At 39.0% G+C, this 18,405-nt stretch overlaps 1 protein-coding gene across 1 annotated transcript in view; it reads left to right on the plus strand.

Annotated features, from left to right (window-relative positions):
* The window catches only part of grm2b (glutamate receptor, metabotropic 2b), a 24,267-nt gene extending 6,960 nt beyond the window's left edge, over positions 1 to 17,307 (plus strand). The window contains exons 2-5 of the mRNA XM_046029537.1: positions 9,843 to 10,680; positions 11,305 to 12,368; positions 15,476 to 15,668; positions 17,002 to 17,307. Coding sequence (XP_045885493.1) covers positions 9,843 to 10,680; positions 11,305 to 12,368; positions 15,476 to 15,668; positions 17,002 to 17,075 — 2,169 coding nt within the window. The 3' untranslated portion in view covers positions 17,076 to 17,307. The remainder of the gene's footprint in view (positions 1 to 9,842; positions 10,681 to 11,304; positions 12,369 to 15,475; positions 15,669 to 17,001) is intronic.
* Positions 17,308 to 18,405: the final 1,098 nt, after the last annotated feature.

Raw genomic sequence — 18,405 nt, forward strand, 5'->3', positions numbered from 1 at the left:
TTCCAGACGCACTTCCCTTCATCTTGTCTGTCTTAGAGCTGGGTTTTTTTCACACGGTATCACAGGAATAAATTACCAGTCTTTGCTCAGAACCTGTGGCTGTTATTAGTGCTTAAGACTGTGTGACAGGATCGCTGCACTCCTGTCTCAATAATGGTAAAAACGACTGGACTTAGCAGGTTTATTTCATAAGTGCTAGAAGCTAGAAGTGATACTTCAAAGATTTAAGCTAAGCAGATTATAAAGAGCAACATTTTTCACAGATGTATCCTTGTACTTGAGAGTGGTTCGAAAGGTCGCTCTTGTGGTGAGCATTGTTTTGCTGGTGGGAGGAAATATGTAAGTTTAATGTGAAGAGTTGTCTCCTAGTGAAATAGTGCATGCAAGCAGATCAACACACATTTCTTTCTGCTGCTGTATTCTTAGCACTTATATAGCTGCAGCTACACGATATAGAAGTGTTATGATTTTTCCCTCCACTTTATTTAGTTATATACCTTTTTTGTGCATGTAATAGGTTTGCAAAGTGAAAAAGCCCAAAGTCCAGCCCAAAGGAGTTCCCATCTCCCACAGAAAACTCTGCTCTGAACTGCCTGAAACTGTGATGTAGAGACAGAGCTCAGTTAAAACTTTATGGATGAAAGATACATTTGTTAATAATAACTCACCACTTTGAAACTCTTGCTCCAGTCCATGTTGCTAAGTTGGTAAGGGGAACATGTACAGCTGAACCGAAGCCATGTTTACTGGCTTCTCGGGACCCTCCCTACTCTGCTTGTGATTGGCTAATAGTAACTAGGAACTGCGCATGTGCAATTCCCAACAAAGATCATGTCGTGGCAAGATGCATCACTACATAGCTAAAATGAAGACTTCAACACACAGGGTGAAAAGAGGAGTGGCAGCAAAGTGCTGTTTTCTGAAAATAAAACCATGTAAACCTGTTCTGGTACTGTGTTGTGGTAGCAAATGTGATCACATTTTTTTGAGTCAATGAAGCACCACATTTATGTACTTGAGTTGTCCTATCTGTGATTTGGTCTAAGCACTTTGGTTGAAATAAGGGGAGATTGTGGTTTAGCTTAAATGTTAATAAACATGTTGTGTCATGTTGAGTTCACTGCAGACCTTTTCTGTATCAAACCAAGGCCATACTCTTTACCTAACCATAACCAAGTGCTGTGAGTGCATAAATATAATCATAAAAAAGTTTAATAATGCTGTAGTCACAACTAGCAGATCAGTCAGTGAACATTTTTGCGACATGCCAGATACGTTAATTAATTCCCGGTTCTCTCTCTCCAGTCTGCATCACTTTTATATCAACTGATGATTGCCATTTTGAGAAATAAACAACTACAGTATTTGAGTTAGATTTGCTGGGCGCAGTCAGGTTACATTGTGTGTACGGATTAAAGAAATAAAACACTTACCCAACTAGTTTTGGGTAGAGCCAAGCTAGTTGCTTCCCCCTGGTTCCAGTCTTTATACTAAGCTAAGCTCTCAGCGCTAACTCCAGACTTAACACACAGACATGAGAGTGCTTTTGATCATCTGCTCTAATTTCCAGAAAGAAAGCAAACAAGAGGATTTTCCAAAATGCTGAACTATTAATTTAAACATCCAGTATTTTTTTTATTACATGTATATTAAAATGATACCTGTTGGTATATCAACATGCGAATTGAACATGATGTAGAATCAAGGAGATGTAGTCATTCTCTCTCTCTCATATGCTCTAGGGGGGCACTTGACGGAGTTAGCTGAGGACAAATCATAAATTATATACACTGTTTTATATAAACCATATATAATATATAAATATTTTGTATACGAAGTGTAGACCTCAGTGTATTTCCAAGATAAAATAAAAGTTGAATGAATTAATATAAAATGAATGGGGGAACATTTGTCTTCCTATCTTCTCATAAAATTGCATCAATTTACTGTACACTCTGTCTAAAACTTAGATTGGCAAGATCCAACAAAACTGCTTTAAATAAAAAATAATCCTTATCAGCTGGGTAGCTGATCCAGCACATATATGATGAAATGGCATGGGCTATTGCAGGCTTTACATTGCTATTGCTATGATTTTCCTTTACTTTCTTTGTATAAACAAGAAAATGCCAAGGTGAACTTGGATGTGAAAGACCAGTGGGCAAAAACAAATGCAAACGAGCAAATGCATCAGAGGTGTGTGCTTTTGATCCAATTTCCAATTTGGAAGAATCAGCCTTTGATGGAGAGAGGCACTGCAATCATACTGAAGAACTTCATACTTGGTGCTTGGGTTTGCCGCAAATGGTCTTTAAGAGCGCAAACTAGATGCAAGTGGATGAGTACAGAAAGTCTTTAGTTCAAGATGTATGCCTTTGAAGTTGCATGGTCAGTTCAGTCACACTGATATTCTGCTGTTTCTGCCATCTCTCCACCATCACCCATGGCATGATTATGCCTTGATGCTGTTTCCTCTCAGTGAATGTTTGGTTCAAAATGTTGCCTGCTACAAACATTACAATAATGCAAATCTGTTATTGCCTTTGACAACCATATTCTTATATCTTATTCCAGATAAGCCAGCTATCATTTTCAAATGAATGGAATCAACATGCTGTCATAGAATTACAACATACTGATTCCAGCGTTTTATCTGCGTTTTTACTACCACCCCCATCCATTCTTGTGTTTTTGTGTGATTTCCCTTCAACAGGAATAAATTCTCATCTTTAGAAATTTAACTAGATTATTCACAGACTGGACCAGATGCAAACTAGGCACGAATAATTTGGGCTACTGTTTGTACAAAATCTGTGTTTGTGTTAGAGGACATTTTGAAAGTACTACACTGGGGAGAAACATTATGTTTAGATAACAAACAAATGATTAAATCATTTAAACTTTGTATATGCATCAGACATTAACAGCGGTGTTGAATAAATTTGTCCTAAGCAACCAGATTAATCAATAACATCTATAAACTCATACTAGCTCACAGTTTTGGTGAATGGTAGCTTGTATGTCATTACACGTGCACATTACATTGGATGTAACACCACTATGATTCACACTGATATGGGATTTATTTTTATATCCAGTGTTTTGCTATTAATTGCAACAGTCACATTCCACTAATACAATTCAAATGCATTATACCAAAGTAGTAGACGTGCATTATATCCATTATACATAAGATGTGTTTCTGTACCTGTGGTAAATAGCTGGACTGGTGCACTATACATCCTAAAATCGCACTCATGTCATCTACTGTATCTACTGTAGGGCTCAGCTTGGTAGGTACCTTAGGGACATACAGATGGACTTTTCATGTTGAAAGAAATCATGACAGACACATGAGTAAGAGACTGCCAGTGTTCCAGCTGTCTCATATCGTCCCTCAATACATCTTATACATCACATCTAACTCAGTAGAGCTTATGGATTCATAAGTCTACATCTGAGGAGCGACACAAATATATTGTATTTATTTGTTTCCTGTAGCTGTAAACACTGCAAGCTGTAAACATTGAGTATGTTATATATTGTTCATGGCCCGTAATACATTTGTTTTAAGCTTGTGTCACAATGGGAACATAGGGAAGAGTAAAACTGGGGCTACAAGTGAGGGGGAAAGCTAAGGGACCTATAAATTATATCCTCCAAAATATTTTCTGGCTGATATAAATGGATTTCTTTATTTAAAGATCCACTTCAGACATACATTTAAAAATACTCAGCTTTGAATAATTATGTGTTTCTGATATGACTTCTCCACAAAAAAACTACATCTACTTCATCTCCCTTAATGAAAAATCTGAATCTATGAATGTTCAACTTCTATTAATTTCAAGATTTAAACTGCTGGATTACAAGATGTCTCCCACTTCACTGAAAAGTCTACAACAGTTACAAACTGGACTATGATTGGTTTTCAATCTAATGTGACAAATCATGCTCATGCTCGCACATCTTAAACTGAGATTTAACGTGAGGACAGAGTAATTTTATCGCTCCATCAGGTGAATATGAAAACAGCCTTCTTGAGTCAAACTCCCATCATTCTGCATAGTGACAGTCAAATATCCAATTGAAGGAACAATAAACAGAACACATTTTTGACATGAGGGGTTGTTTAACTATAGATCTCAGGCAAGTAAGTTTATTTATGTACCTTTCAACAACAAGGAAATTGAAAGAGCTTTCCATTAGACATACAAGATATAAAAGAAATGCAAGTCAGTATAACAAGACAAATAAATAGGATTCAAACTAATAAAATAAAATTGAAGGTGAATATAATTTAAAATATAAAAGACAGATTAAACAGGAGAATAAAAATTACAGGGCAGTTACAGTGCAGTGCGAGATATGAATAAAAAGTACCAAATTGAATTTAAAAAAGGCAGTGGACTCGCATTCAGAAATACAGCAATTTCATTTTCATCTACTGTGAATGACTGCTGCCTGTCTGAAATTACATTAATGTAATATCAAAAATGAATAATATGACAATATAAATAAAATAATACATTATAACTATTCCATTCATTTACACGTCGGTAAAAACCTACTTACCTGAATATTTGGGACAAAAATTATTTTTCTTGGCATATGGTGATTTGTACAGTAGTATTAATCTATGTATAAAAAATGATACAACCACTGCACTGTGTGTATAACAGAGCATATTACTGCCTGCTATACTGCCAAGAGACTGGACAAGACTGTAGACTCCACAGTTTGGGTTTAAAGGAACACTGGAGAGAAGGAGGCATCCATAATATCTACTTAAGGACACAAAGAATACAATCACTGTTTCACTAATGAACCTGCTAAATAATAAAATGAAAACAAAATCTTAACTGCAGAATGTGCTGCCATAATTACAATGATATATTAGAAATAACCTGTAATGCTAATGAGGTCATTAATCTAATTCATGCAATGATTTGCAAATGCTGCAATTGTTTGTCCTCACACAAGAAATGGGCACACTTCAGATTTCTACATCTTAAAAGAGTAGTTATTGTAAAAACTTGACATAGCTGATATGAAAATATATTCAAGAGGGTGCCTTAAAATTTAATCAGACCACCTCATACAGGGAGGCTGAGGTGTGACTATGGGTGCGTTCCGATCGTCCTGTAGTTCCCTGCTAAGTGGACTGTATAGGGTATTCAGCCATTTTAGGTAAGATTCCAAACTACAGGGAGCACAACATGTTCACTTCAAAGGGTACTGTGAACTGTGTAGGGAAGAAGGGAACAACGGTTCATCACTTCGCAGGAAGTTGACAAGAAAGATTACCCATAAGCCTTTGCGCCTCATAGGAGCGGCAAAAACTAACAATAGAGCAGACCACAGAGTTTGTATATCTGTAATTATTTTCGTTGTAACTAATGTTATCATTATTTATATGATAATTTCAGAGGTTAGGTTGCCTAAAAACAACAATGCTCATATGAATATTTTTAAGAATGACACCGCATTTCTTGTAAATTAATCCAATCACATTAATTCACAAATAACATACATTTTAATAGAATATAAATAAAAGAAGTTATGGAAATATAAGTTTTATAATTGTATCAGTTTTTTAAATGTATATTCAAGATTTAATTTTAGTAAATGTCCACAGTAGCAGCGGGTATCCGAGGTATTTACGTTACCAGGGTAACACGGTAACGGTGGAACTGACGTGTGCTTTGATGATGTTGCAGGGTGTTCCGAATGGAAGAATTTTTTCGATGGAAGTTCCCTTAACCGACATTCCCTGTGCAGGGAGCAGGGAGTACTGTTTATGTACACTGTGGATCGTATTATGTTTTAGAGACTGTGGCCCTAGCTATATCACATTTGGGAACTTTTAGATTTTGAAGAGCACCTAATTGATTCCTCAGATTAGTGCAGTTGTGATCCAAACAAACTAAAGTGGTTTGTGTCTTTACTAGGGATGGGGAAAGAGTTATAGCTATGTATTGGTCATGATTAAGGTTCATCGAAATAAATTAGTGTTAGTTGGTGTTGGCAAAGCTCCTTGCAAACTGTACCATCTATTACCACTTAATTAAGAAATGAAATGCAAGTTTGGAGTTTGTGGAGTCTCATGCAATGGGAGAAAATTTACAGTCTGATACCCCTGAGCCAGTACTGTGGCTGTGTTCTTATCTGACTTGTTGATGGAGAGAGTGAGAAGTACCGCATGAGGACGAACAGACGGTTACTGTCACACACTCCAGTGCCGTCCTGAAAGGTGCGCTGTCAAGCTTCTCCAAGTATCTACTGATGAAGGCCAACTGCCTGTCTGAAAACCCTGCAAGAGGAAACTACCTTATTACAATGCAAGTGTGACTGACTGACTCAGTGTGGCTGCTTATATGTTAGCCTGCTGCATGCAAAATACTATATATATATCCTAGGGAACATAAATGAATCAGAACATGCAGGGATACAGTCAGATTTCCCCATACATAAGCAATGGAAATCACGTCTCTCAGTGGGTAATTTGTTGAGACCTCTGCCCTATATTCTTCTACAAACGGTGGAGAGGACTACTGCTGAGTGCAGTGTGCTTGTCTAAATACATCATATTTACTCCATCCATCCCCTCAAGACTTTATAGTGTGCCAGTATTTTATGGTGGCTCTTGTCTTTGGGGTGTTTTAGCTAAAGGAGGTTAAGCACATGGCTGCCCGCAGATTAGGGTTAATGTCAGTAATTTCTGAGGCCAAACAGTGTGTAGTCTCCTCTGGTTTTCTGAGTCCAGTAATGTATGTTTACAAAAGCTTCACTTTATATTAAGGCTGGCCATAGCAATGAAAAGGTGTCTGGAGGAGAGAATTGTGCACTCAGAAAGTGTAATGCAAGAAAACTCTTAAATGGAAGTAAACAATAAACTAGAAAAAGAGCTTATAGTCATGCTAGTGGCTTCCTGAGGTTGTACTTACATTGTAGGTCCAGTGGTTCTTTGAGCTCAATGCTAACTTCAGCATGCTAAAATGCTCACAATGACAATGTTAACATGCTGATTTTTAGCAGGTATTATGTTTACCATGTTCACCATCTTAGATTAAGGTTTTAATTTTTTATTTTTTCATTACGAAGGCCTAATTGTTTCTATTTCTATTACTCTGTTGAATTGTATGTAAAGACTTCTGATACCATTTCCTCCGCTGATGCACTGGTAAAACGGCCGTCAGTAAAATACATGTTGCAGACTGTATATAAGACAGGTGAAAGTGCGACACGTTTTCTGTCATCTGTCCTCCAACAACGCACGCACAAATGCCATAATGACAATGAACAGCAAACTAAACCAGGAGGAGGAATCTAAAAAATAAAATGAAGACCCTCTGTTAGCTAACTTTCTGCAATAACTGCTAGCTAACTACACCTGGCTAACTACAACTTAGCTAACTAAACCAGAATAACAAACCAACAATCAGACACAGAGACATTACTGTAAGTTCTAAGTAAATTACATGATAAATTGGTTAGCTAGCTCACAACGATGTTTATCGGTTTGATGCTCTGACTTAACGAGGCGTGACGGCGTGACAGTTTTTTTTTACGAGGCATGCGCAAGCTTGGAGAATGACGTATGACTTATGGAACTACATGTCACTACTGTATGTGTATGTACCTTTTTATATAAAGTCTGTGGTATGTACACATATACACTACTGTCATATGTCACCACCCCGTTTTAACAACTAAGCAACGTTTGCAACTTTGAGCACAAAATTAAGCTATTTGTCAAAAAATGTTTGGCAAACTATGTGGGTAATCAACATTGTAAGGAAATATGAAAAATATGATATATCATAGAAATGTCAAAATACACTGCAGGGGGGCTTTAACACACAGCTGAGGCTGATCGGAATTATTAGTCTGGTTGTAAATCAAGAAAAATGACTAGATGAAAGAGGATCAGGGCAGCACCAAAGTTACTTTGTGACATTAATCCATGTACCAAATTTTATGACAATCTAGTAATTAGTTTTTTAGTTATGTCAGTCTGGACCAAAGTTATGGACCAACTGACTGTCAGGTTGACATTGCCATCCCTAGAGCTATGCCACTAGCAGGACTACGAAAAGATCGTTGAGTAACGTGTACAGGGTTTACACCACATGCAGAATTCTAGTGCACATAGAGTATATAACGATTGATAGCTCTGTTTAAGTTCTTGTGGGTTGGAATGAGTGAGCTGTAACAGAGAATAGTACTTTTAATGGGACTTAGTGTGAGTGTGGAAGGTTCCAATTGAATCCACTGGGATGCCATTGTTTGGGAAGCCTCCAGGCATACAATGATGCCTGAGGGAGGAGGTAGTCATATTGAAGCTCATGGGTATTTACTAATCACCACTGTGTCTCATGAGGAATCCTGCAAAACGACAAGTTTTCACCAGCTCTCACCTCTGTAATGCTGTGTGGGAAAATAATTGCCATGATAAATGTTATGACTCTGACACAATCATTTCAGCAGGCTTGTGTCCAACATGGATGCCTTGCTAAGTTCCCAGTCAAAGAATATCATCCAACTCAGCACCACAAAACTATCATCTCCACAAGGAAATCAATATATTTGTCTGGGTTAGGTGGGCATCATAACATCTGACAGAATCTGTCATGAGACTTGAATGACTTGACAGAATGGTTTTAACTCGAGAAAGCAACAAAACACACTGATACAAATCTTATCTCTGGGCCATTGTTGCTGTTGATATCTGGCACTATCTGTGAAGGGATGTGTGGCACCAGCTGCTGGTGATGTGGATCCCTGACAGAGTAAACAGTTTAAGATAGAGGAGCATTGAATTGTCGTTGTTTCCACTGCCAGTCTCCGCCACAGAGCAGAAGCACATCAGACATCAGCTCTGCCCTTTAACTACAGACCATGGATATCTACAAGTTAAAAGATGCTGAAAAACACTTCAGAGGTTTAAAATGCAGCATTGCAGCATTTTGTTCACTCTAGTGCCATTTAAACCATAAGAATGTTGTAACAGTGAGCAATCTGAATGTTTGCCATCTCCTCAAGAATCTGCAAATGGATCAATCTAGATCTGTTAAGGTGGCTAAAGTCAACATTTTTAGAATAAAAATGGATAATACGTTTATGTGTAATGTGATTGGGGTTGCTCATTGTAACAAAGTCACAGATAATAATCACCCAACTCAGTTCCCCTCAGCTCTACGGAACATTAGAATGTATTTTAGCTCACTGTTTTGGTGGGGACCAAAACAGAGCTTAAAGGAGAGTGATTTTACCAGGTGGCCAAAAAATGACTGAATGATGAATCAGTGCTAACGTTGTCTCTGTCTGCTAGATGTATAAATAGGCAACTGTATGTGAAAAAGTTTGCCATGTTAACTTAAAAGGTAAAGATACTATATTAATGTTGTGTTCACCGGCTTGTTTCCACTGCCCCCAAGGAGCCAAAAATCACATTTTAGAGAAGCAATACGGCTGTTTTGAAATGCCAATGCCAAGAATCCACACAAGCAAACTATTATCACCAATAATGATTACCTGTGACTGACATTGTCCCATGTAAGTTGTAAACTAACCCGCAGCAACTACTGCTATAAATTCCCAAAATATAACTTATCAAATAAAGGTTTCCCCTCACTAAATAAAAGTTTCCCCAGGCATTCTGAGCAATCTAAGATGCACACCATGGTTCGTGTCACTCCATTGCCATTGAAACTATATCCAATAAAGGGGTAATAAATATATATATATATAACAATAATTAAAAAATATATTGATAAAGGTTATGCAAGTATGAAATTAAGCTTAATATACCCAATGAAATATATCCCTTCTTTTTCCAGGTGGCCAACCTTCTGCGATTGTTCCAGATCCCTCAGATCAGCTATGCCTCTACCAGTTCAAAGCTCAGCGATAAGACCCGCTATGACTACTTCGCCCGCACTGTGCCCCCTGACTTCTACCAGGCTAAGGCTATGGCTGAGATCCTGCGTTTCTTCAACTGGACCTACGTGTCTACAGTAGCATCAGAGGGCGACTATGGTGAGACTGGCATTGATGCCTTCCAGCAGGAGGCCCGCACTCGCCAAATCTGCATCGCCACTTCAGCCAAGGTGAGCCGCTCCATGAACCGCCAGAGCTATGATAATGTGATCCGCTCTCTGCAGCAGAAGTCCAATGCCAAGGTGGTCGTCTTGTTTACCCGCAGTGAAGATGCCCGTGAGCTGCTGGTGGCTGCTGCTCGCATGAATGCAACATTCATCTGGGTGGCCAGTGATGGATGGGGAGCTCAAGAGAGTGTGGTGAGAGGCAGCGAGACTGCAGCAGACAATGCTTTCACCATTGAGCTGGCCTCCTACCCAATTAGAGAATTTGAAGACTATTTCACCAAGCTGAACCCATACACCAACACAAGGAACCCGTGGTTCAAAGAGTTCTGGGAGCACCGGTTTGGCTGTAGTCTCCAGGAACCTGGCTGTAGTGAACACAGCCTACGAGATGGAACGTTTGAGCAGGAGTCCAAGATCATGTTTGTGGTAAACGCAGTCTATGCCATGGCCTATGCTCTGCACAACATGAGGCAAGCTGTATGCTCCAATACATCCAAAGTCTGTGATGCCATGAAACCAGGTAACGGCAAAAGGTTCTACAAGGAGTTTATCTTGAAGACCAAGTTTGAAGGTAGGCACAGCAATGAAAGCAAACACAGACAAAATGTTTCACGCTAACAAGAACACTTGTATTATATGTTCCTTTTTTCATGTGAAATTGTTTTTAAATAGCTGACAATGGGATCTGAAGGTTTTAATGTAAAGCAAACGGGGGTTGCAAATAAGCATGGCACTGGATTAAGACTTCAAATTATTTCCTCTGCCGCACTAAAAAGGGATTTGTAATTATTCAATTAGCAAAAATAACTCATGAATTAGCTTGGAGGAATCAGTGGGAGGGGACCCTATCTAGAAGGTACTATTCTGAGAATACTGGATATGTGTTGGATGAATGAATACTCACATTTTGATTAGCTTAAATGGCAGAAAAACTGTGTGTTGAGTATTAAGAGCACTTTATTAATTGTATGCATCAATTTTTATGAAAATACTAGATGAATGCACAGTACTATTAGTGTTATTACTACTATTTCCCATCCTTCAGCTGGGTGAAGGATGGGATACAGTGGTATATACACAAATTCATGGAATTTTATGTTGTTACAATGAGTCTTTTAATTTTCTATCATCCTTGACTTAAAAATCCTTTACAGTAGCTTTAAGTCTACATTTCTTTATTTTTGCCTCCTACCAGCTCCGTTCAGACCTGCTGACACTGAAAACATGGTTCGCTTTGACTCTTTTGGTGACAGCATCAGCCGCTACAACATCTTTCATTATCACAAAGAAGAGGAGAAGTTCGTCTACAGGAAGGTTGGCTACTGGGACCAGAACCTTACCCTGAACACCACCCTGGTGCCCTGGCATGGCCACATACCACCAACCTCCCAGTGTAGCGACCCCTGCAGGAAGAATGAGGTGAAGAGCATGCAGCCTGGAGACGTGTGCTGCTGGATCTGTATTCCCTGTCAGCCCTATCAGTACCTGCAGGATGAGTTCACCTGTGCTGACTGCACCTTCGGTCAGTGGCCCCTGGCCAATTTGACTGGCTGCTATGATCTGCCTGAAGAATACATCCGGTGGGAGGATGCCTGGGCTATTGGGCCTGTTTCCATCTCCTGCCTTGGTATACTATGTACTCTATCAGTAGTTGCCCTGTTCTTTAAGCACAATGAGACACCTGTGGTTAAAGCAAGTGGACGTGAACTCTCTTACATCCTCTTGCTGGGAGTGCTAATGTGCTACCTCATGACGTTTATCTACATTGCCAAGCCTTCCACTGCTGTTTGCACCCTACGCCGACTAGGTCTGGGCACCTCGTTCGCAGTGTGTTACTCAGCTCTTCTAACCAAGACCAACCGCATCGCTCGGATCTTCAGCGGGGTGAAGGATGGAGCCCAGCGGCCGCGCTTCATCAGCCCCGCCTCCCAGGTAGCTATCTGCGGTGCTCTTATCTCCTGCCAGCTACTAGTGGCTCTTACCTGGCTGCTGGTGGAGGTGCCAGGGGTTCGGAAGGAGGTGAGCCCGGAGAGGAGAGACGTGGTCACCCTCAAATGCAACAGCAGGGACTCCAGCATGCTCATGTCACTCACCTACAACTGCATCCTCATCATCCTCTGCACTGTCTACGCTTTCAAGACGCGAAAGTGCCCTGAAAATTTCAATGAGGCCAAGTTCATTGGGTTCACCATGTACACCACGTGCATCATCTGGCTCGCTTTCCAGCCCATCTTCTATGTCACTGCCAGTGACTACAGGGTAACTATCTATGAAAATGTTTTTTTATAAAGTCAGTTGAGTGTTTATAATCTATATTTCTAGAAACTTCTCAAGTCCACTGTTGTGGAATAATGTAAACTTAGTCTATAAATGACTATCCCTAGTGTGTTCATCATTGCTAAAGAAGAAGGTGTCACTTTCCGATTCCATTTGATCACCGTCACCCAGACCCATGAAAGAGCAAGCTTTCTTTCATGTGGGTTGAAGGATATTTCAAGACAAGAACAAAGACTCAGGAGACAGATCAGGCAGGAATATACAGATAGAAATAATTAATGACAGTCAAACTGATTTATTGAATCGGGGCTACTAAATGCTTAATGATGCATTTCAGGAGCAAAAGATGAATTCTGGAGATTTATTACAGTTAGTGGTATTAGATACTAAGACTCAATCACAACTGGCACTATATAGATAACTCACTAGGCAGTGTTATGACCTGTGGTAAAAATAATTGTAAGCAGGGAGTGCTGGCTCATTTAGTGGAATCGCCTACCTGATAATTAGTAGAAATATGACATATCTGCTGCAGAGTTGTCACAAGGGGATAACAGTTTGCAGCTATTAGCCTTTACACAAATGGCTAAAGGCTGCATTTACCCTGCATCACACAAATGACAATAATACATGGGCTGAATATGCAAAACTATTACTGGGCTTGTCTGAAAGCTGCAACAGGCCAAACATTTGAGTATTCATACTATTTTTCCCAAGTAGAATATTTATAGCTGCAAGGACAAATTCATGTATTTCTCCATTCAGTGTGAAGTAAGACAAATAAGACAAAATAACAGGCATAACACTGACAGGCCATGTAAATTTTGAGTGCTGTTGCCCTGGGCAGACTCAAGGGTGCTGCTACAGCATTTGGTCAGGGTGTGCAACAAGGCCTTTGTTGTGCAAACAGATGGGGGGAGGTCTAGGATCACACAAGCTTTCTATCATCATGTACCTTAGGCTTTTCATGTCTGTGGTGATCAGCCTCTCTGGCACCGTGAACCAAAAACCTTTACCTTTCGTGATCCCCAGTGGGATATATTAGACCGGCTGAACATTGTAGAATATAAGGCTTTATACTGAAGAGGCAGCACACAGAGTAATTGAAAGAATGAGTGGTTTGGCACTGCAACAGAGACCTTGATGCTTTGGTTCTGTGACACCAATAATAATTGCCGGTGGTTCAGTTGCCACATTCCAAATTAGGGTTGGATAGCACAGAAATATTCTAATGAGAGACTAGCCTTGCTGCCCAGTGAATCATGATGAACTCAAGGTTTCACTGTTGGTCATTCTCTTATTTCCAGAAACATTTACATGTGAATTATTTCACGTTCACCTGTACATTTCATTCTTCTAATTGGATCAAAAGTCCTTATTATCTCTATAGATATAGTCAATGCCTGAGGTAATGTGCACTGATTAATTATACATTTATCTTTTTAAGATAATTGTCATAAATTCACATACTGAATCATAAAAGTAAAAATTATTATTAAATTAATGTTATATCCAAATTAAAATACAAATATCAGTTGACAAACTGCAAAGATATCCATCAATATAAATATAATCAATCATATAAATATGATAAAAGATTTTAAAAGACAGCATTAAAAAAACTGTAAAATTGTAATCTCATTCTCTTTGCTGTTAGTTTTAAAGCAAGAAGGCAAGAAAGAAGCAAGAAGCATGTTTAACACAGTGACACATCCTATTGGTGCTTCATAATTATTTGTAGAGCTAAATTAATTGGAAATAGCTACTAAAAAGACATCTTTATGCTGAAAAAGATAAGTAGCTAGAGACAAGTAAAGTACTAGTACCAATGTCTTGGCGGCATTTTCACCAGTTATGTCTGTGGTCTAAAGCTTAAATGAGTGAGGACTTCTCATATTTCTGCAGTGTTGTTGTTGTGCGGTGTGTTTGGGAAGGATTTCACTTCATGCTGTGGTTCTGCAAATAGAAGTTCCTGGACTGCAGGGGTAACCAGTGGGGTGGGAAGAGATGGTGCACATGAAGATGACCCCAGCAGTCAGCTCACATTAGCAGCTGAAATATGACTAACAAGGCCCTGACTTTCCAGGACAGCCAGCTGTGCTTATTCCAGGTTCTTCTTCTTGCCCTGGTCTCTATGCACACGCAGATGCACAATTAGAATTGCTAACATTCATAATTGACAACTTTACACACACACACACACACACACACACACACACACACACACAAACACACACACAATTGAAAATGGAAATGTGGCTAATAATACTATAATATTAAACAAAGAGATTTCTGTTTGTGTTTTTGTGACTAAATACAGTTAAATCACATGATCTGACCTATAATCATCCGGATTCATTATTAAACAAAGGAACATTTAAAAATATTTGATGATTGTACATTTTTTAAATGTGTTTTGACCAAGTTTCAGTCATGTAAAAACAAGAAACCAATCAAAGTTACAGCTACGACATATCCCACAACGTTTCACAAGGAGAGGCCAACAAGATAATACTGATTATTCATTTATGTATTTGTAATAAAGGATGCTTATGTGTTATAATTAAGTGAGTAGGATGTGGTAGGAACGATGGAAGGAACGTGAAGATAATTGGTGCTGTTATGGCAGGTGAGGTGAGAGGAGGAGAAGGAGGAGGGGAGGTGTTTTGTGAGCTGAAAGACGATGAAGAGCATATTGCGTATACAGTATTGACAGCGAGGTTGTGATTGGTTCGGGATTGAGTTTTTGGAACGGAGGGAAATGAAGAGACTGGTTCAATGATTTGGAGGAAACCAGCATAAAGGGGCGAGAGGGAATTTCACTGATTGGATTAAAGATTTGGGAGTGACCAGAGCAGGAAACGAATAAAACAGTGAGTGAGTTGATTGGATCAAAGACTGTAGTAAAGTAATAGGTGTCTGTGTGGGTGTGTGTATAAGGTGTGCTGTAGCCAGGTGGCCTTTGAACAAACTTCATTAGTCCTTTTGAAGACAAAAGGAGTGCAGACTGATATATTCATCATGACCCACCCACTGTCCCACTCTCTCTCTCTCTCTCTCTCTCTCTCTCTCTCCCCCTTTCCTCACAGGTGCAGACCACCACCATGTGTATCTCCGTCAGTCTGAGTGGCTCGGTGGTCCTCGGCTGCCTCTTCGCCCCCAAGGTTCACATCATCCTGTTTCAGCCCCAGAAAAATGTGGCCTCACTCAGAGTCACAGCCAACCGCTTCAGTGCAACAGTTTCTGCTTCTGCCTCCGCTCCCAGCTCCAGCTACTCTAAAGGTAGAATTGTCCAACATATCTGGTACTCATTGCTCTGTCCAGTAGGCTTTACATACATACACCAGCACAAAGACGTCTGTGTTAAGGAATGTTTTTGACTGGAATTATCACACATTTTGATCATAGCAATACTTATCTATGTAGGACGTATGTAAGGATCCTAGGTAATAAAAGTACAATCAAGAGAACTGCAGTGACTTACATGGGACACGCAATATTTTGAGCTTTGTAAAATGCTGTACAGTATTGCTACATGTTGCACTTCTTTTGTAGGTTTTTACATATTATTTAATGACCCAGGGCAGAGAAACCTGAGAATGAAAATAAGAAAAGATTGCAAGTTCTTTCAGCTTTTTTGTTTTCTCTGGTTTTGCATTAGTGTGACTAAGCAATTAAAATCCAGTCATTATGTTTCTTTTCATTTGGATAAGAGCAAGTCTTATCTTAAGCTCATTAATAAACAGACAACTCATTCACAGCACAAACTTTGCAAATGAACACAGACAAGTAAAGTTCCTTTTTTTCAGAGCCAAGACAGCTCAAACAACATTTCGTCCAAACTACAACTGTGCATTTGCAAACTGTTCTCATCCCAGGGCCTCACATATGGACACTTAACACTTGTTTAACTGTTCACTTCTTCAACTGGACATAAAACATTTTAGTCATCTGAAATGAATGTTTGATGTGATGAGTGAGATCCGGAGGTGGAGGAAGTATTCACAGCGCTTACTTAAGTAAAAGTCAAAAATACAACAGTGTAAAAATGCTCAGTTACAAGTAAAAGTCCTGCATTTAAAATCTTACGTAAGTAAAAGTACAGGAGTATTTGTTATCCAAAAAGAGTACAGCTGTTATTATTGTTTTATATTATACTGGATTATTTTCACTATGCAGACTTACTGTTGTAGCTATTCAAGGTGGAGCTAATTGTAACTGCATTATATACTGGTGAGAAGTTTAATTTCAAATGTTATAAGCTGATCGTGTGTTTTATATGTGGAGTCTTAAAAAGGGAAGTAGCTGTCCAATACAGTGAATTTGTAATAAAAAGTATAATGTAACAAAGTTGTACTTAAGTGTAATAATACATTCCTTGAGTAAATGTAGTTACAGGTTACTTTCCACCACGGCTGAGAGCTTCTCATAAACATGTAAACCAACATTTTTGTTACTGAGAAAGAAACTGACCCTAACCAGCCCAGACTTGTAGAGCCCATGACTTGCCATTTCCACAGTTTTGCTCCCAGCTTTTCTCTCTGGTTTACAGTTTTGTTTCCTAGCAGTGGAAAAACTTGTTGCCTGGCTAACATCGCTGTTTTTACTCTCCCAGGGTCAGCCTCTAATTACGTGCCAGCAGTTTGTAACGGCCGTGAGGTGGTGGACTCCACAACGTCGTCTTTGTGAAAAAGGTTCCTCTCTAAGCACAAGAGACCATCCCATCATCACTCATCCCTCCATTAAACAGGGCTGTGTGTGACGGAGCCCCCATGCCATCCAACATGCTGCAGAGAGATAACTCTGTGTGGGTAGACTGGCTGACAGTGGCAAGGGTAACTCTTAACTGTGAAAGCTAAATGACGTTCCTACAGCGAGCAGTATGTATCAATTGTAAAGCCTTTTTGTATAGATTTAATATGCTGTGATCTCCTCGGTTTACAGATACTGTAGATGTGATTAAATGCACCGTGCCTTGTCCTTAAGAGTCTTGTTGTCATTTGGGTGCTTGTGAAGCAATAGTGTAATACAAAACAAAAGGCTGTTTTTATCTTGTCCTTACAGTGCTGTGAATATATCCAAATGTTGTAGACATTGACAAAAAAAAAACTGCTATGAAATAAATTTATCCCTTCTGTTAAAACAAAATATGTGACTAACCATAGTGAACGTAATGAAAAGTAGACAACTAGACAATATAAAGGACATGTGTTAATGTAGACTGGTATAACAGTGCGTGCTTTCCTGTAATTTATGTAAATAAAATGTTTTTTATTATTAAAAGATTAAATACCGCCGTGTTTGGGTTCATACTTGCAGTTCTTGACAAAATACAAAATAAATGCATAACAATGGGCTTTTTGCACAAAGGGTTTGATCCTCAAATCCAAATGAACTTACTTTAAAATGTCTGTTATTTTAGTTTAATCAACTTATTAAATTGCTTTCCTGTAATTTTATAAAGAGTTAAAAAAGGGACAAACAGGTGCAGCATGATTTTCACTTCTGCTCTAATACCAAGTGTTTTGTATTTGGTGCTCACATCTTTAAGCTATTAACTATTGCTGTAACTACTAGTTGAGTATGTGTAATTATACATGTACAGTGCCGATAAAATGTTTTCACCCAAGCTGGATTTTAATGTTTTATACTGATTGGAGTTTCCTGATATTAAATTGCAATAACCATCTATAAACAACCCGCTTGCTGTCTGCCTGGTCTGTTGGTATGGGTTAAATGCATATGTAAGTAAACATGCAGCCCATAATTCACACCAGACATCCCAAGAATATTGCTGAACTGAAACGATTTCGTGAAGAGGAATGGTCTAAAATTATTCTTGACTGTTGTTCAGGTCTGCTCTGCTACGACAGGAAACATTTGGTTGAGGTTATTGCTGCCAAAGGAGGATAAACCAGTTATTAAATCCAAGGGTTCACATACAATTTCCACCCTGCACTGTGAATGTTTACACGGTGTGTTTAATAAAAACAAAAACATGTAATTGTTTGTGTGGTAT

The sequence above is a fragment of the Micropterus dolomieu genome, linkage group LG18 (genome assembly GCF_021292245.1).
Source record: "Micropterus dolomieu isolate WLL.071019.BEF.003 ecotype Adirondacks linkage group LG18, ASM2129224v1, whole genome shotgun sequence".
NCBI classification, from domain to species: Eukaryota; Metazoa; Chordata; class Actinopteri; order Centrarchiformes; family Centrarchidae; genus Micropterus; species Micropterus dolomieu.